Source organism: Sinohyriopsis cumingii, chromosome 1, assembly GCF_028554795.1.
Source record: "Sinohyriopsis cumingii isolate HCF-2022 chromosome 1, ASM2855479v2, whole genome shotgun sequence".
In the NCBI taxonomy this organism is placed as follows: Eukaryota; Metazoa; Mollusca; class Bivalvia; order Unionida; family Unionidae; genus Sinohyriopsis; species Sinohyriopsis cumingii.
The window spans coordinates 123,756,097-123,776,887 of NC_142961.1; the positions used below are offsets into that span (position 1 = coordinate 123,756,097).

Here is a 20,791-nt window from a genome sequence, read left to right on the forward strand (position 1 = left end):
ACGTACTATAGGGGTAAAATGGTTTTTTTTTTTTTTTTTTTTTTTTGAGTTATTGGCAATTGAAAGTGTATCTCTTTTCGAGAGACGTGGGTGGCCCTGAAAAGGGCCTTTTTTGGTGTAGGGGTGAGTTTAAGCAATCAACTTTATCTGCCTTAAGCCTTTGCCACGGCCGAGGCCTACTTCTGGACTGCGTAATGTTGATGATTGGGTTGAAATCACTAAGGGTGGTACGGTAGGCTTAGTCACAGGGTTAACGTGTTTAGCTCGGGAAGGTCGTATTCTCTTCGGTCGTAATAAAGAAGTCTGATACATTTGTTTCAGACTTCTTAACTCCGCTAAAATGTCCAACAGTACCGTGACCGTTTGATTTTCACCCTCTTGTTTCTTTGCTGCTACTTCTTCTTGCTGTTGTTGCTGTTGTTTTTTTCTTACCTCTTCTTCTTGCTGCTGTAGGAGAAAAGCTTGTTCCGCTTCCTTTTGTCGTTGTATAAATTTCTCCAATTCTTCTTTCTGTCTCTGTCTAAAATTCTCCACTTGCGGTAATGAAGAAGGTAACGAAGGTTCCGGAACAAATTCTTGCGAGGTAAGAAAATCCACAAAATCCCAATTCACCTCTTCTGAAAGTAAATCCGGGTTCCCTTGGGCAGTCTCCCCTGCTGCTGCACCCCAATGGATCGTTTTCTGAGTTTCCGTCATGTTGAATCACTGTCGCATAGATTGACTGTACACAAGCGCTAGCGAATCTATATGGACCACGTGACGTCACAGACTGCTCTCTTCGGATTGGATGCGAGCTGACTGAATTTTGTAACGCGTGTTCGGATTGGTGAATGAACTCAATCCTTTTCAATCCTTCCTCTACCTATAAATAAGCGCAGTTCACTGCATTGATTCACCTGTTCTCGTCGCTTCAAGATGTGGACCACAGTCGAATCATCCATCCTTGTGTCTTCCATGATGTTTAGGACGGACATGCTCATGTATGTCCGGTCCAAGTGGACCGTTGTCGACAAGTCAGACACCGGTCTGTGGATACGAAGAGTGTACGTAGAAAGACAAGGTTGCCTCAAGAGGACACTGATTTATGGCTCTCGAGTAAGACGCAGCTTGAGGACAAGAAGATGCCGCAGATGCCCTTTATGTTAATGGATACATTAACATAAACCCAAAGGCCCTTTTCAGGGCCACCCATATTTCTCGAAAAGAGAATGACTTTCAATTGCCTACCCCTTTTTTTAAAAAAATTTTTTTTATTTTTTTTATAAAAAAAAATCCCATATTCAATTTCCCTTGACGCTAGACAGTCCCACGATTTTTCTCCATATTCAATTCCTCTTGACGCTAGAGTGACCCAGGGTTTTTTCTCCATGTTAAATTCCCCTTGACGCTAGAGTGACCCACGATTTTTCTCCATGTTAATTTTCCCTTGACGCTAGAGTGACCCGGGGGGGTCTGTAATGCTAATTCCCATTGACGCTAGGGTGACCCACTTCACTACTATCGTCGATGTTCTGACGATTATTTTAATTCTAAGCAAAAGACTTATATCTAGACGAATGTATATACAGGATATTACAAAGGTCCACCACTGCATAAAATGCTATCCTTAGGACAACCTCAGTTATTATACTTGTAATTGGCCGGTAAAAGTATGAAAGTATACTCGTAATGCAAAACATATGCTATGAGAAGGTTAATATGAATATAAAATGCCAGTTTCTTTTTTCTGATTCTCATATATCTTTCATTCAAAGCTGCTCTTAAATTAACATATTTAGATTACAGGAATACATTTAAAGACATAATACAGTTTACTTCATTAATTATTGCAAAAGGTTGTCTGCCCACATATGTAGCGGTCGGGAAGAATAATCTCTACTTTTAATGTATAAGACTTTGCGGCAAAGTGTGAGAACCCTTCAGTTACTACTTTCGCGCGTGCAAAGAAGCACGCTCTTGTCACGACAGTCCAAGTTGGAGGAGTTTTCATTTCTATGGAAAATATTCCCCATCCATATTTCCGATTTTTCTCTTCCTATCCCGACAAAGTACACCTATTTCAAATGATTCTTCTGCCGGAATGGAGGTATACCGTTTGCCCATTGGACCATCCTCTCATCATCTTCACATAACTGAGGCACCGTCTGTGGAATTGGGGAAACCTAACTTGGCACATATTGGGTATACGACTACAAGTACAACTGCCAGATATTACCGTCTGCATATATGCTTAGGATCTTAACTACTACCATCCAATTTGGAAGCCAGCGATGCATCCTCTCCCCGTAAACAACATCTTCATATCAATAAACTATGGACATAACTGCCATTTGCATGGCAATGGAGTTCTTATTCTGTCCGACAACTCCAAAGTGTTGATATACTCAGGCAACAAAAAGAAGCCAAGTCGAACAGTGCTGACTTATCTCAAACGAAAAGGAGGAACTAAGTCCCAAGACCTTGACGTCCTAGTGTAAGACTTTCTAAAGTGATGTTGTCAAAAACAAATCCACGTACAAGTTCGCCATATCCTAGTGCTCATAACGTAATAACCGAAGCTTTGTCCCCGAACAATCACAGAAAACAAAGGAAATGATCTCTTCGTTCCTAGACTTTTATTCATATATGTACCCGATGGGCCCAATCTTTGGTGGACATGTTTCTGACAAGGTGAAATAACAAATTCCCAACCTTGTATATCCAGTCCCGGACTCAAAGCCTTGGTAGTCTACGCTTTATCGATAGATTGGAATCGGCCTGGATGCATACGCCTAACCTCAATACTTCTGATTCCAAATTTGATACAGAAGTCAAGAAATTCAGAGTGTCGTCTGATCTCCATTGCAATACTCCAGTGTCAGAAGTGGTTAGTTAACGACAACCTCATCAATCTCTCACTTGGAACTCCTCGAAAATTCGGACTTTCCCGACGGGTGTCGTTTCGTTACTTCACAAAGGTATGCGATCTGCACGTCTGGATCAACTTAATCAGGCCCTCAGAAATAAAATATTTTCAGAACCAGTCGTGGAGAGAATCACTCTAGCAAGAAGGCCGACCACTCTGAAAGCACACAAAGGCACATTGTACGTTTTCACCCAGTGATGTACAAACGAACACAGGCATGAATACTGCAAATAGCTAACATAATCTAAGAAGGTTAGCACCAACTATGCTAAAAGAGTCCGCTTTGAGATCGCTGACTCCTTCTTCATCACGGAAGAGACGATATCGCACAAAACAAACAATTGTCCGACCTACTCTCCACCTTTGAGTATACACGGCCGAAAACATTAAACTTATGTCCAACTGAACATATCTTGGTTATTACCTGACTGAGCAAGATACATTTTCAACCCATTTCGAGGGCATCTCTAGCGTACGTTTCCTACAAGACTTACGTATGAAAGCTTACGAAGGCACACGGTACGTTTTCACTCAGTGATGCAGAAACGAACATGAATCTATACTGCAAATAGCTATCTTCCTCTGACTCTTCCAACGTTAGCACCGTTTACGATAAAAGGTTACCAATCTACAATTGCTGACTCCTTTGGTCATAACCGAAGAGCACAATTAAGGACAAAACAAAGACTTATCCACCCTACTCGTCAACTTTGAGTATACATTGCCGGAAACATTAATCTTGTGCCCAAGAGGAACATGAATTTTGAATTGACCTGGCTGAACAAGACACTTTCAACCAATATTAAGGGCATCTCTTCATACTGTTAGGGACACACTTACCCTATCAGCAGATCCGTATTACATGCAGTTCCGACAAGACGGTTCAGTCTTACTAATGACGCCATCCTCCTCTATCGCTGTAAACCACCTTCCATCCACTGATAGCCAAGCTATCGTCATGATACCTCTGTCTTGTCAAGAAACATTAGTTCGGGTTGTGAAGTTGCGATGAAGGAGATCATTCCTCTTACTACCTCTCAAGGCAATACAGGATGATATATCAAGACAGACTATCTCGTTCTGGATTAAATGGGTGACTAGCTCAGCAAAGGAAAATAATCCCGGCTCAAATGAACTTATTTCGGCTCCCAATGTTGGAGCAGTTGACACCAGCCGTTCATTAGAGAGGAACTGTTCTCTAACAGACATCATTCACGTTATCAGTTGAAGATTGGGGTCCACATTCTCTAGCTTTTAATTCTGATATCTCTCATCCAAGAGGGACCAATTCGATCTGGTAGGCCCTATATCACCAGCTCTACGGGTTGTCCTTTCAGGTCAATAAACAGCTTCTTAAGACGCGTATTCACGACTTTCTCTTGGTTTAACGGTGGGGGGATTGTTTCTCTATTTGAAGCCGCTACCCGACAGATGCCGTCCCCTCCAGTCGTGTTCCCTAGAAACTGTGGCACACACATTAGGAAGATGGTATATTCCAAAGGTATTATGATTGGGTAATGTATTTAAAGAAGAAACACATTTTTCATAGCAAATGTTTTTTTGAAAATATTTACCCAGTCCTTAAATATATAGAAAGCTATGTCATCCGCTCCAGTAGGAACTGACTTGTTCTTAGAATTGGCAGGCAAGTCTTATACCTAAGGGGAGATCACTCTTCCCGATCTCGACATAGGTCGGCAGACAACCGTTAGCTCTATAATAGCTAAAAGTCATGTCTTAGAGGGCTGCATTTACAAGATGGTAGTAGTTCTAAAGTATTATGATTGGGTAAGTAGTCTCGACGAAAAATATTTGACTATAATAAATTGGTTTTCATTCACAGTGCGGTGAAATTATCTGTTCATTTTATGGGAAATGCTCTTGCGAGAAGAGTAAAATGCATCATTCTGTATCCCACGGAGACTGGAAAGTAGGAAGGATTTCCTAAAACACTCTGCCAGATCTTTAAGCATGTATTCAATGCAAAGGTTTGAATAGTTTTTGAAATCACACACCATTTCGCTAGGGTTATATGTCACATACACCAATGTAACCTAACACAAACCAACGTTATTTAGCTTGAGATTCTCGCTTCAGATACTTCATTATCAAAATAATAACTATCTCTGAATATACATTTTTATTTACTGAAAGTAGCCCATAGCTTAAGATATATATATATATATATATATATATATATATATATATATATATATATATATATATATATATATATATATATATATATATATATATCATTAAACTTCCTCAATTCAGTGTTTATAATGAATACATGTGTAAGGTCCTATGTGAGCACTTACTGTCAATATGGTTGCATTCCATCCATGACAAACAGGAAATTCAGAGAAAGAAATTAATCTTCCTATTACCTGTTAGAAGGGAACAACAATCCCCGTCTACCCACAATACACTTGCTTAAAAGACTTAGAAACCACCTGGCCACATATGCGTGTTCGAAAGCTTGCGATTTGATCACCAATATCAAACACATATCACCAATATCAAATCCTGTCAAGGATTACTTTAGTAACTTCCAAACATTCTGCAGAAAAGCACAAATCCAAACATAAAAGGAATTAGTCACAAGAAAAAATTGGTTATTGTTTCCAAATATTTTATTACGAAGAGAAAACTTAACCCTCCTTTGGTACGTATAGCCTATAGTCTTTCCGATTTGTCTATAAATATCTAAGCAATAGAAATAAAGATTAAATCTGGACTCCAATAAAAGAAACTATCAATTTAATAAATTCCATTCCATGGTTATTTCGTTAGATCTTCCCGAACTTAAAGCATAGGGCTTATGAGTACATTCATAATTATTGCTCCGAATAATAAGTCAAAGAAACATTTTTTTTTTTACAATTAGGCCAATTTTTATAACAAATAAAATATCAGGTTTGAAAACCTTCTAATAATTTGAGCTATTCAGGTTAGTACTTTGAATAAAGTGAATATATAATAACTGTGACAGTTCGATTCTCGTTGGGCCTGATCTTCACTCAGTTTTAAATATTCAAAGTGAATTGTTCGCGTCTTTTGAAATAAAAATCATTGCGTCTTACTTTCTCGCTATTGTTATATACACCACCTTAAACAAATAAGACTGTAATTTATATCATTGTCATTTTGTGCCAGTGTCTTCAATGCGATTAGCGTGCAGTTTCATCGATATTTGTGTTATACTTCCGAAGAGCTTCATACAGTACACATGTTGAATGAAACCAGCCTTATACTTAGCTTCGTTGGACCCATATTCTCAACGTTTATATTCTATCTTGCTAAAGTTACACTGATGCTGAAATTATGACCAACCTAGTTATCTCCAAATTAAAACGAATACATCAGTGTTTTGCTGACATTCAAATACCTTAACAACCTCTCCTCTGTTAAAGTCATTGTGATTCATGTAGTTATTAGTAGCCCTCAACATACAGTTACACTATTATAAGGAAATATTAGTTAACTGAATGAGTGAAGGATCGTATAGAATTCAATTCACCCATCAAAATTGTCTTTCGCAAGATTACAACTGGGTAACATTAGGCTCTTGACAATCTCTCTGATACAGAAATTTTCGTACCTTATCAAATTTTTGAAACAGAGCAAAACAAAATTCGGTATAATAAATGCACTTTGTTAACGCATACTGTTCAAAATACTAGCATTGCCTAAAAGTGCAGTGTATGACTTCTTTGTGCTAATATCTGACCGACTAAAGCGATTTATTTATACTGTTTTTGCGCCTTAAATGATGTTAATTTCCCTGCAGGTGTTATCGATGGATGAATATGACTATGTTGATCTTGAATACGAATCACTTTTAATGATCGTGACCAGCACCTTTGGAAATGGAGATCCACCTGAAAATGGACAGGTAAGCATAAATAAATGCTCATGCTTTGTGAGCATGAGTCAAATACGTATACATATTTTGGAGTGATTCAATGTAAAAAGGTAATTTCTAAGCTATGTGAGAAATTAATGAAATTGACCTTTCAACGTTAGACAATGTAAGAATATGTAACACGGTATTTTCAGAATTGATTCGTATCGACTGAAAAGAAGAGCCTTCATTTTTATTCTACAATGCGCATCTCTATTAGTTTCAAAGTTTCTAATATTTCATTATCGAATTATGTAGTACCATCGTTTTTAATTATATCTTGATTTATACTTATTGTATTTACGACAGGTTTGTTAATGGTCATAATTCAACGTATTACCGACAACAAATTAGCACTCAACCAACTTTATTATTATTTTTGTTTCAGATATGTATTACTTTGTTTATACAGGTATTTGCAAAGACTTTACTTGAAATGAAACATCCAGAGCGCCAGCACAAGTACGTATAGAAGAGAAACAATAATACATTTGCACAATATATAATCAAACTAGCAAAGGTTTGGTGGTGTATACTGGCGTATGTCTGTTCGTCTTCCGTCACGCTTTCATTTCATCCCATAAATCCTTAAAGTTGTTTTTCAACCTGGCATGCTTGTGTACAATGGGAAGCAATATATCCTGCAAAATACGGTCAGAGAGGAACTCAGAATTTCTCATTTTTGTTGCTCGCGTATCTTCGAATAACTCTGCAAAACAATTTTTAGACAATTCGGTATAGCAAATCCAGTAAGACCCTCTCTTTCATCCCACTGCATATACGGCTGTGTCCAATTACTACTTTTGAAATGTTGTGGCTGTCAGTTAAACTTGTCTCTAGTTAATATCTCCTGGAGTATTTTGTTCAGAAAATGTACAAGACTGATTCACAATCGGTGCTAGACTGTATCCCAGCATTTCAATATATTCTGGACTGTTCCAACCTCACGTAGAATTGGTGCAAAGCTGATTCCAGTTCGAGTAAGATCCGTTAAATGCTGATACCATTATCTGAGTGCATCCCGGGCTGATCCAATCTTCAAGTAAATTTAGGCTTCGCTGATACCAGCGATATTGTGTAATCTGGGCTGATCCTAGCTCAAGGATAATGGGTTCTATGATGATCCCAGCATTAAACTATAATCTGGACTGATCCCAACTTCCGTAGACTGTGCTAAGCTGATCCCAGCTCAAGTGAAATCTGTGCTAGGCTGATCCCAGCATTCAGTTGTATTCCAAGCAGAGCCCATTGTCAGGTAAATCTAGGCTAGGCTGACCCAGCATTATTGTGTAATCTGGACTGATACCAGGTCAAAGATAATTGGTTCTAGGCTGATCCCAGCTATAAATTATCATCTGGGCTGATCCCAGCGTCCGTAGACTGTGTTAGGCTGATCGCAGCTCAAATAAAATCTGTGCCTGGCTGATACCAGCATTCATGTGCATTCTGGGCTGATACCAGCTTAAGTAATATATGTGCTAGGCTGATCTCAACATGCTAATATATTCCCATCTTAACTAGATCCATGCTAGGCTACTCCCAGCATAAGAGTAATCTCTGGGTTGATCCCAAATTTGTGGAATCGAGCTAGGCTGATTCCAGCATGAAGAAATATTATTTTTCCTATTTAAAACTCTAAAAGAAATGTCTTTAACAGGCATGACGTTTACGTTATTAGTATATCTTATGAATACATGAATATTGGGACAAAGATCGTATCCCATGGCAGCCCATGCGCATGAACAAAGTAAAGGCACAACCCATGATTTGTTCATTATTTGGTGGTGTCTAGCGTGGTGGCGGGCGAGCACAAATCAATAAGAAAAGTTTGATGCAGAGTCTCTAAATCCATTAATTGCATGTACCTTAGAAAAGCCAGAGAAGTCAGACTCTACATTCATTGCCTATACCTTTGAAAAACTAGACAGGTGACTGACCATATGGTATTATATATTATCATGCAATATTTCGTTAGATTATCTAATTAGGTTGTCTCTTTGAATTCTGCTACCAATGCAGACCAGTAGGAATAGCTATATTCATGCCCCCACCAACCTTTGATTCTTCAACAAGCCCCATAAAAACAGTAAGTAAGAGGCTAATAATAATTCTTTGCATAATTCCCTGTCTGTCTCTCAATTTCAAGGTACGTGTACAACAGCCCTATCCAAGTCTTAGCCACTGACTAAGCCTGATATTGTGAAAGTACATCATCTTACCACACCACCAGTTCATCCCTTAATGATCGTTATCATGCAAATCACATTGAAAAACTGGCAATATATATCTAAAATAATTCAAGATCATCAGGTTGTGCATAAACTAAAATTTAACAAATTATCATTTTATGAACAACAAAACAATTTTGTATTGAACGGGAAAAGAATTAATACATGCATTGTAGGAAATATAGGATACATGAGTACATGTATTCAGTCTCCGTCTCTCTTTCACTCCCTTTCTTCCTTTCTCTCCAACATGCAATTTTACATTATTACCCATTTTCTACATCAAACTCAAAATTAAAATAGCATCTAGACTTAAATAGAATATTTGAAAATATTTGGCTCTCTCCGTGGGGGCTATTCTTGAGATAGAATCTGAATGCAGGCTGATCCCAGCATTACAGTGTATTCTGGGCTGATCCCTGCTCAAGTAGAATTGGCGCTAAGCTGATTCCAGCTCAATGTATTAGATTGATTCCAAATCCGTGTAAGGCTGATCCCAGCATCACAGTGTATTCTGGGCTGATCCCAGTTCAAGTAAAATTGGTGCTAGACTGAATCCAGCTCAAGTAAAATTTGTGCTTGACTGATCCCATCTTAAAGAAAGTCTAGATCCCAGCATTTTTGTGTAGCTCACGGATAATGGTGCTAGGCTGATCCCAGCATCACAGTATAATCTGAGCTGATCGCAGCTTCCGTAGACTGCGCTAGGCTGATCCCAGCTCAAATACATCTGTGCTAGGCTGATCCCAGCAATCAAGTGTTTTTGAGCTAACCCCAGCTTAAGTAAACTATGTGCTAGGCTGATCCCAGCATGCTAATGTATTCTAGTCTGATCCCAGTTAACTAAATCTATGCTGGACTTATCCCAGCATAAAAGTATATTTTGTTTTGATCCCAGATTCGTGAAATAGAGCTAGGCTGATCCCAGCATGAAGAAATATTCTTATTTTTTCTATTTAAAACTGTAAAAAATGTATTTAACGGACATGTCTTTAACGTTATTAGTATAGGTTATAACTATCTGATTGGGAAAAAATGACAAATTGAATCTGATATTAAAATATATCAAATCACATCCCCACAGAGGATGCCAGTTTGGAATGTGAATATTCATTTGGAAGGACTGGATACTAAATGATACTAAATGTATGTACTCAGCTGTTCATGAGCAGAAAGAAGTCCGTTAGGATGAGCTCTGGTGTAGCGTATATAGGATGACGAAGACTATCGTCCTAAAGTTTAAGTTAGATGTCCCACTATACCAACTGCATCTGCATCTGTAGCTGCTCCAAAATGAAACCAATCAAAAGAAAAGTTTTGCTTATCATAACCCATGCAAGCCCACAGGAGCTTCAAGTACGACAGAGAAAGTTCCCTACTACACGGACGGCAAATATGATTTGTATGCATGTGGTGTGCGTGCGTGCTTGTATCTATGACCCACTGGCTAACTGACTTAATATCCTCTTTAGCTAAGATTACATCAAGTTAATAAAAATGCGGATTATACATATTACAAGATTATGAGACACAATAAAGAAGAGACATATATCGCAAACTAACGCATTTGTAAGATGAAATATATAAATATACACAATCGTATAATAGTCTTTTGGCATAAAATGATTCCAGCCCATTTATAATACCTATTTGTCTGAAACTGCTAATGCCTCGGTGAATATGTATCAATCATATATTGTTACGTGATTAACAATAATCTTGGAATCAATCGAAACCGATTTTCATGTGTGTTTTTTAAATATGTTCTCGAATTTTGCTAGAATTAAATCTAAACCTGTTGGCTCATAAGTTAAATAAATTATACGTATCTAGACTGACAAGATAAAAATAAAGACAGCATCGGGTAGAGCTAGGCTTATCCCAGCATGATGAAATATTTTTATATTTTCTATTTAAAACTGTAAAAAATGCATTTAACGGACATAACCTTAACGTTATTAGTATAGGTTATGAGCATCCGATTGGGAAAAAATGACAGTTTTAAATAGAAACAAAAAATAAGAATATTTAAAACACAAACCACTTTTGCTGATAACTTTTAATGAAATGTAGTATTGAAAGCTAGTGTATATGCTAAATAATGACTCATATGCAATGTTTCAATTGTCTGGCACATTTTGTTTTGGCATTATTCCTGTTTTTCCTATTTTGCATATACTACATGTATATCATTTATACAATTTTTTGGCGTCATTGATAAGCAAGATTCCCCGTTCCACAATTACTTTATACACCTATGAGAATTGTAAAAGTACAGTTAGTGATGGAGCCTTTTCATGTTACACCATATTAATAAGAAAGTTCTTTATCTTGATGCAGATATAGATATTTGTTTCGTTATATCTAGTTACTTAGGAATGAGGTACAATCCAGAACAGTGTACAGGTAACATGTATTACATTCGCTTTAGAATCCACTGAATATCTATAAGTAACTCATTTGTGATGATCTACTGCATGCTTATTGATCTCTAGAATACAATTTCAGCTGTTAACTCTGTCATAATGTATTATTCTGTTGTTGTAGTGATAAGGGCGAACGACCGCCATCTATTCACATGAAACAGTCTACCTTGAAAGGTAAGGAATCTTTCTTGGATCACAACAACGAACAGTTAATGAAGACGAATAATAGCATGACAATTGGCACAGGGTCTCTACGGCATGTCAGGTATCTAATCATGTGTTGTTTGCTTTCCGTGTTTTTGTACTTGTTTATCAATACGACAGTGATGTCATACGTCAGACGTCTGTATTTTCACACAAATGACATCATGATCCCACCATGGTGTTTGGAGAAAGTACATTACGGTGACAACATTATCATAAGGAATTTTTAGCGGTCTTTTATAACTGGTACACATTAAAATCAACATTAGTTGTTTCTGTTGTAGTTTACACAGTATTTCCATCAATTAAAGCACCGAGAATATTGTTTGGTTTTATGAAATGAGTATTAATTCCGTGATTAATACATTTGGTGAATAGATTATTCTTTTTCAAACTGTTTATATTTAGTTATCCAATGGGAATACGTTCTACGAACCGTTCTCGTTTTATACGTGAAAAAAGAGGGAACGTTTCTGCATGGAAGTATCTATAATTGTATGGCCACAGTAATGTATTCAAATTACCCTTGTTTGCAGATATAAAAGAGTTTGCAACCTCTCGGTGTGTGGTACACGTACAAAGAGTTTGAGGGCCACATATTTTGATCTAGATTGGCTTTTATATATAAAAAAAATTGTTAAATTAAACGGTGCGTATCAGTCTTTTCTTGCGTCCATCCTTCACACGTTTTTTTTAAATGGGGATCTATGGCCGCTTATAGCCGGACTCTCCCATTTCCCTTACTGCGGAGTAACCGTCTTGGTATGAATCTTTGTGTTGATGAGATCGAGGGTTAGTGTAATTTTTCAGTGTTAATTATATGCTATATTTGCATCATCATTTAGTGGTTTGTGTGTCCTTTCTGTAGGTGCCAGCAATGATTGTTTCCATACAATAATGTCCAATAATTAGTTTTGGAACTTAACCCATTTTTACAATTAATGTGCTGACTTCAGCAGAACCTGGTTATCAGCTTCTGGTGCCTACACTAAGTCTCTCTCTGTTAATATCTAGTTAACAGTTCTAAAACATTTCCATGGAATTTAAAAATTATTCTCCATGTTTCTAAGCATGGTAACCAAACGAGAATTAAGAAATACCTTAACACTGTTCAAGACGCAAATATTTGCAGACGAGTAAGAACAATACAGACTTCTTTTGTTCAACTTTTCAATCAACAGGGCATGCTAAAGAATCGGGTTATAGCGTTACCCGATCATTTTGAACGAGTTCTCAAGAAGCTACTTAAAAGTAACATTTGTTCATTAAAAGGCATCACTAATATGAGTCTTAATTTTTAAGATATCCGGTGTTCGGTGTTCGGCCTGGGCTCGAGTGCTTACCCTAAATTGCGTGCTTTTGGCTACTACTTGGACAACATACGATATGATTTGGGTGCAAAGAGGGTACTACAGATGGGCGAGGGGGACGAGGAACACGGACAGAAGGAATATTTCAAAACTTGGGCGCAGAACATTTTTAAGGTAACACTAAATATACTCTTTAGTAGCAATTTAGTTATTTACCTTTTCAAGAACCTAATGGCACGTCCTCCTGATACTTTGTGTCACATTTTCAAAATCAAGATTCATTGGCAAAAAGCCGTCAGATGCAGTGTATTTGTTCTTCGATATGTCTAGATGGAAATGATAATTTGTAAGTCAAGAAGACAACGATATTAAGTACTATATTTTATTGAGTAATTGTGATATTACATAACCGGAAGGTAATAAGTGAACGTGAACGTGAATAATATTTTACGTCATCAATGTGTTCAGCCTGTATTAGGTACAATTACAGTAACATGTTTCTTTATAGGATTCAAACCAATTCCATGAGGACAATTTTGGGAACGACTTCAAAGAGCTCCGCGGTAACAGAGAGGACCGAGTGGCAAGTGAGGAGACTCTATAGGTACATAAAAGCAAACGGATAAACGAATAAGTTACTCCGATTCGGGAGGTTATCGCATCCGTACAAGCCAGAGTAGGTGTGCTTCGCTTTTGCCTCAAAATGTAATTCTAATCTTAATCTATCTTGTGTTGATTTTGCTCCTATTTTGCACAACCTTGATCGGCATAGTCAACCGTTTGTTTTCGCCTATGAACACTTTCAAATGTGATGTTAACTCCTGGTGATAACGGTAAATATTGTCCTTTATCTATACATTCTTCAGTTTAGATGCAACTGTTATTACTACAGGTATCAATATTGGTTTCCCAAACGTCAACATGGTTTTTAACGGAAGTTGTATTAATAAACGAATTGTTAGCCTAGTTTGGATGGCTGCATAATGCTAAGAAGGGGTGAGGGATACCTTCACATTCAATCCTAGATGAGAGTTCCGGATAATATCATTATAAGCATGTATCAAACTATATATAATAGAGAGCATTCAGTTTGATGCTTGCTTTTGACGACAATATCCGGATCTCTGATCTTGAATAGAGTGTGAAGATACAACTCACCCTGTCTTAGCAACCAATGTATGGCTGACAGATGACAGATGTACAGATAAAGCGACGTTTCGAATCATATAGTTTCAATATATCGGCGTGTGGGAGAAAATATAACTGATGAGGCTTCGCTGGTCTACTAACAATAATACTCTTCTCACCGAATCATAATATGGTCATCATCTGAAGACCTGATTCACACATCTCTAATCGTGCAATTTCTAATAGAGCAACTGTCCAAGTTTACTTGCTGTCTGATATATGGTGTGACTGGTTCTTGTAAAGCATCAAGTATTGCCGGGAGTTATTGAGTACTGTCAAACTTGCCTACACATCATTACACATAATCCTTATCTAAAAATGCACATATTATAATATATATCATGGCATATATGTGAGTATTCAAGCCCTTTCAGACTTGACGTCCACAGCTGGAGCCAACAAATGACATAATATTATGAATGTTGACTGGTATATATGATGTCTGGCACATCTAATGGTTATGTTCTAGGTGTGCAATTGACACATTACTGTGATCTCATATTTCTGTGTAAGAGTTATAGCTCTGTGGTTACTATATTAGTATACAAGATGCTCTCTTGAATGAATCTAGTCTCGCATTTTTATTGATTTATACTAAAAATAGTACACTAAAATGCACAGTGACTAATCATTGTGATCCTGAAATACTGCGTGAGATATAGTTCCCATTTTAACTTATAGCTGAGTGCAGAATATAACAATATATTTTATGACTGCAGCTTATTATTTCAGTTACTGATAAAATTCAATGATCTAGTGCGTGGGACATTTGTTCATCATGCGAAGCTATCCATACTGAAGAGACAGGATGATTCAATGATTTATCTTGCTAAGAATTATGACCTATACGGTCTGGAACTGGCTGCAATTAGTCTCTCTGTCACTTTTAACAGTAACTTTGCTATAGAGGCATCTCCATGATGGAGTGGAATGCCGGAGAAGATATATATATATATATATATATATATATATATATATATATATATATATATATATATATATATATATATATATATATATATATCTTATTTTGTATTTATTCGTAGTACCGCGACGATATAATGAATAAATATCAAATAAATAACAAATTTGTTTTTGGTGCCATACACATGGTTTTATTCTTTATGTTAATGTATAAAGAACACTTTTCCTCTTACAGGATTCTAAAACATGCCACAAAAAGGACAAGAAAATTTTCCATTCTCTAAGGAAAGGATGATATCATTCCCTGGATATAATGAGGAAAAGTCATCTAACTCATGAACTTTGCATTTGAAAAGACTTATACAAACATGGCTTCCACCAAGTGAACTATGAAATCCGAAGCGTAATGTTCAAGAAAAGCTACCTTACTTTCATTTTTAATAGGAAAGTTGTTCATAAAGGATGCATAATCATTGCTTATGTTTAGTAATTCTCAATGACAAACATGTAACTATTTCAATGTTCTTAATATGCGGAATATTTGGCAGGGGTATTTGCTGTTATTCAGTTAGTTTGACAACATGGACAATACTATTTTACTTGCAACAAAAACGGTAAAGGTTTTACTACAATATTTTATTACATACTTGCCTGAAATATACATATAATGTAATATACAAAAAAATTCCAGAAACGTTTAAGTGAAAAAGTCAGGAGATGTTGACAGAAGGTATATCTGTGCCATTGATTGTACTTTACAAACAGGTTTAACGGTACTTAGTATGAAGTTTTTAAGTGCAGCTCTATTCGCAACAGCAAGCTACAACTATCAACTATGCATAAGTATTTCAAATCATATGTATTAGTTGTGACAAGAAGACGTTCACTGCAAACTTTGTTTTGCACAGACAAGATCGTATGTGTTTCCAAAAATAGTTTACATTGTATGCGTATATACCAGAATGCGTAACTCACTGGTGCAAACGTTGGAATATTTATCCTATACCTATATTTAGTTGATTTCAATTAAAAATTTCGTTCATTTTGTTTCATTTCTTCCATATCAAAGTTTGATTAAGGCTGTATACATCCAATGCACACATTATAAATAATATGATATGACACTGAATTAAAATTAATTACATAAGTATGAAGTCTGATAGAGTGTATTTTGTTATATATTCTTTGAGACATGTATTTGTTATAAGTACCAAAGCACCATTTATTTATCAATATACCTCAATGCTAACGTTGAATGAAGTAAATACAGTGTCATCTACTAAAGAACGTATGTCACACACTGTCAGATATGTTAGAGAGACCGGCACGCTCACCAATGAGCCTTTGAAGCCTGTCCTCCAACATTTGCGAACCCAAGTCTTTTTGATCAGAGGAAGACCATCACCCTCCATCCACCCCACACCCTTGTTTCCTTGTCCGGCTTGATCATTTGGTATTATTATGCATATAGCCAGTCTTTCTTATTTCAATATGTTTACAAGTTCCCCCGAATGTATGATTAATAAGTCTAAATAGTGTCACTGTTCAAACAGCTATTTTATAACATATACTAATATGTTCTGTATTATGTAAACTCAAATCTCAAACTGTTCTTCTAACACTTGCAGCTTACAGGGAAATTATTATTTCGAATCAAGTGATTTGTTTTAAGTAAGAGTCGTGTTCATCTGAGCCATTCTTGAACTTCATTTTCGTGATGAGAGATAACTCATATTACGTCATATTATAAAATAACCAGGTCAAATGTCAGCATACTAATCAGTATGTATCTCTTATAATACCAAAACGGAGAATCTATCTCATATAAAGAAACGGTCTTAATTTAGTAGATACGTAGCGTAAATTTCTGTGAAGATGAATCAAATTCCGACCGTATCGTAATACACACTTTCAGCGATTTTTCTCAGTCCACAAACATATATGGTCACTATTCCCAGTTTTTGACCACAGGATATCCTGCCAAATCACCATTGTTATATGAATATAAAGCTCCCCGCTTTGGGTATTCAATCAATTTCAGATAATAAGCCGCACACACACACACACACACTATATATATATATATATATATATATATATATATATATATATATATATATATATATATATATATATATATATATATTTACACACACACTTTTGCGAATAAAAGGGAGATTTTACTGCTTAATATTTAAAAAATTCAACTCTCTATGAGAGTTCCTGAGAAGTAAACATTTCTTTTAGTTGTTGACGCTCATTCCGCGTGTGATATGGACCAATGTTCTGTTAAATAACTCCGCATTATCGTATACTATATTGAGTTCCTAAAATATTGATTGTAACTGATTCAATGATTGCTTGCTGTAAAACGGTCGTCATAGACTACCTTAGGTTGGGGTGGGGTGTTCCCAGTAGTATCTATAATTATTACAGAAGTCCCACCCTGGCTCGTTTTTGTTAGAAATTGAAGTAGTGATAGAGATTTTAATCTCCGAGCCCTCAGTCAGCAATGCCGACAGTTGAAGTACTGAATACACAAAAGGTGAAATTCAAATAAACAACAAATTTAATACCATTCAATAACAGATAATCCTTCCTCAAATGAAATTCAATATTCAAACCCTATCACTCGTTTTTCACTCGACCAGGTGACGGCTTATTTCATCATCTGACTTAGTGTAATAGATTTTCCTCCTGTCCTGTGTTTCAACTCATGTATTATTTCTTGACTGGTACTCAGTACCTCTTCAGTCCAACAGCCACGTCCTTCACCCTTCCACTTCCTCCACTTCCGTTCTCTCCTTTTCTTGTCTCCCAGAGACTCGTGACCAACTGTACCAAGGTATTTTCATTCTCTGTCTCCTACAGCTCCTCCGGTTCCTAATAGCTTCCTGTCCGAACACACACAAGGACATACGTATATTCCTCTAGCTATCGAGCCTCAGACTAAACAACAATCTATGATCAGATAAGCCATTACCTTCTTTGGCCACGCATTCGTGCACATCGAAATACCCATACTTTCTGGTATGGTATACACGTTATCAAATGCTTATCATGTGTATATCAATAGATTTAATCACATCTGTATATATAGATTCTCAATCTCGTTATACAGAACAATATCACATAATTAGACGCATTTCTGTACATTACACTTCTCCAAAGTGTACACAGATATCCACATATCCATGCGCTGATCTATCCTTACACATTATACTCCTACAAAGTAAACACAAATAGTCAAATACTCATCTTAACTAATGTTGCACACTGCAACCATTATACAAAGTTATAGATCAATTCAACATTTGCAAATCTAGAATATCACATGAATAAATACACGAGGTTACTACGAATTAACCAACTAGCGAATTACAATATTAATTCTTTACATAAACATTGCTCATATCTCAAAAGATGCATGTAGATCAAACACTAAAAATGAATCAAACCCTACAAATCGTAATTCTACATACTAACGATTCTAGTAATGAAGTATACATACTGTACATGATTAAAGTACAATTATCTTGCCGTGATAGATTGCGACAATCGAGCAAATAAGTCATTGACCTTTCCGAAGCTACTTTGTAATTCCCTGAATAACAATGTTTCCCGCCAATTTCGAATGACGTCGGAGTAGCTTATTACTTCGTTATGTAATTCCCGTAAGATGGTTTAGCGACTACTAACGTTTAGTTTCAAGACACTAGATTTAAACTTGCGATTCCAATGGTGGCCACGACTTGCTCAATTCCGAGTGGATGTCGATTCACCCATGGTCTACATAATTAGCAGACATTGCTTCATCCCAAGCAGTCTGTCAAGGGTGGATTTACTACACTCACTTGATGTTCCTTTGAGCCCAAACCGGCAATTCATGACACTTACCTGTGAATAACACTCAGCAGAATAAGGCGCCAGGAACAAGTTCCTATGGCCATGTTATATACAACTGGCTTCTCCTTTTATGAAGCGAATAATTAACCTCACGGTCTAGCATATGCATGTTGCAATCTGGCTATTGTTCCTTACTTATAACGTGACACTTGCACAAAATCAAGCTAGAAATAATTATCAAAATTTGGCAGTTTTGTCATGTGCTACAAATTAATTCATGTTCTATTTACTTTTATCATCGAATATTCCTATGCAAAGTCAAACCTAAATTTATTAGATATTGATTCTTCTTTTGCAATTTAAACAGTAGGTAGTTTCATTGGTAAAAGTAATGGACCGTTTATTTTTAACAGTCTTTACGTTTTATAGGCATTAAATGGAATAAGAGACAATAACAAATAAAATAGACATGAGAAGGGACGGTGTGTCACAGGTACATACATAAAAAATGTACTGTCAGTTGCCAATTGGTCCATTGACAGTCCAAAAGTATATGTGCTATTACATCATTCATAATCATCAACATTCAACACAAAGAAGTGTGCATTTCCACATGAAATAAATAATCTAAATCATAATGGTGCATGCAGCTCGGCAGTACACGTGAAATTAGGATTAGTAGCGTAAGTTAGGCACGAGACAAACTATACACAAAAAAAACTCTAGCGTGACAAATTAGTCATTCAGCTGTATGTACTTGAACGGAGATCCTTATGTATGATTTGCAAATTATTTGATGCTAAATCTTCTTGGAAACCCTTGGTGACTGATTGGTCAAAGGTGCATGCCTTCATAGATCATTTATATGTCACCTCTGTTTGAGAGCATCGGCTAGGCCAACGTTGGTATATGAGTTAGCTTCCCGTAGGTCAATGGTTTTACCCGTGTTCTTCTTCCAACAAATATTATGGCCTCAACAAATAATCTAACATGTATTCAAAAATGGTGTTCAACCCACAAAGCCAAACCAAATCAATTTCATCATTATCACAAACAAGACTCATAAATATTAGTTTTTTCCATATCAAATATAATATATGATGTAAGGCGGAAAACAGATTATTGAAATACCTACAGATTCAATAGATGTCTGTCCTTTACTTCGTTTTATGTCATACAAATTATTTCAAGAACATGCGAAATAACACATACGCAATAAAAATATCTTAAAATTTAATAACATCAAAAGCAAAAATTCCATATATAGCAGAAACATTAAAGGTAGTTATGATTTAATTTGCCACTTGTAAGATAGCTAATGTTCACCATATGTCCTTCTGTGGAATCTGGCCTTCTGTGAACGTGCTGACATGAGCTAGGCTCCTACGATGCTCTTTGGTGTCTCTTGAATGGAGTGTATGTGACCGACTTGGTTAGCGCTCAGTCAGTCAGCTTTTGGGAGGGTCTTGAAAAAGAAAACGTAGCCCACAATGTTGCAAACGTCAAGGGATGATTACAAGTTGGCCGACATAAAAGCCCATCGGGATTTATAGATTAAAGAAATTACTCATATCTGACAGTGTTTAACATGTGTTCAATAGAGTTAACGCAAAAAGAACTATTTAATTACCTGTTTGAAGAACATGAAGAGAATATCTAAATAAATGATATAGCATTGTCTTCTTATTTTATTGTCTGACGTTTTGTCTTTTTTCTCATTAAGAGTCAGTCAATATTTGAATATTTCATCTAATCAGGTTTCCAAATGACACCCACGTGTAAATGTTTGTATGGATGCACTTCGAGGCAGTTGTTCCCCTTTCTTATTTTCACAAAGACCTCGATGCTAATGT

At 36.4% G+C, this 20,791-nt stretch overlaps 1 protein-coding gene across 2 annotated transcripts in view; it reads left to right on the forward strand.

Moving 5' to 3' along the window:
- Positions 1-16,155, forward strand: part of LOC149807799 (nitric oxide synthase-like) — a 37,308-nt gene extending 21,153 nt beyond the window's left edge. Inside the window, exons 3-9 of one of the 2 annotated variants that reach the window (XM_089946002.1) lie at positions 4,749-4,893; positions 6,699-6,803; positions 7,225-7,274; positions 11,588-11,731; positions 12,973-13,154; positions 13,489-13,584; positions 15,328-16,155. In XM_089946002.1, coding sequence (XP_089802128.1) covers positions 6,708-6,803; positions 7,225-7,274; positions 11,588-11,731; positions 12,973-13,018 — 336 coding nt within the window. In that variant the 5' untranslated portion in view covers positions 4,749-4,893; positions 6,699-6,707 and the 3' untranslated portion in view covers positions 13,019-13,154; positions 13,489-13,584; positions 15,328-16,155. Of the gene's footprint in view, positions 1-4,748; positions 4,894-6,698; positions 6,804-7,224; positions 7,275-11,587; positions 11,732-12,972; positions 13,155-13,488; positions 13,623-15,327 lie in introns of those variants that run through there. The other variant, XM_089945946.1, reaches the window with a different exon arrangement.
- The last annotated feature ends 4,636 nt before the right edge of the window (positions 16,156-20,791 follow it).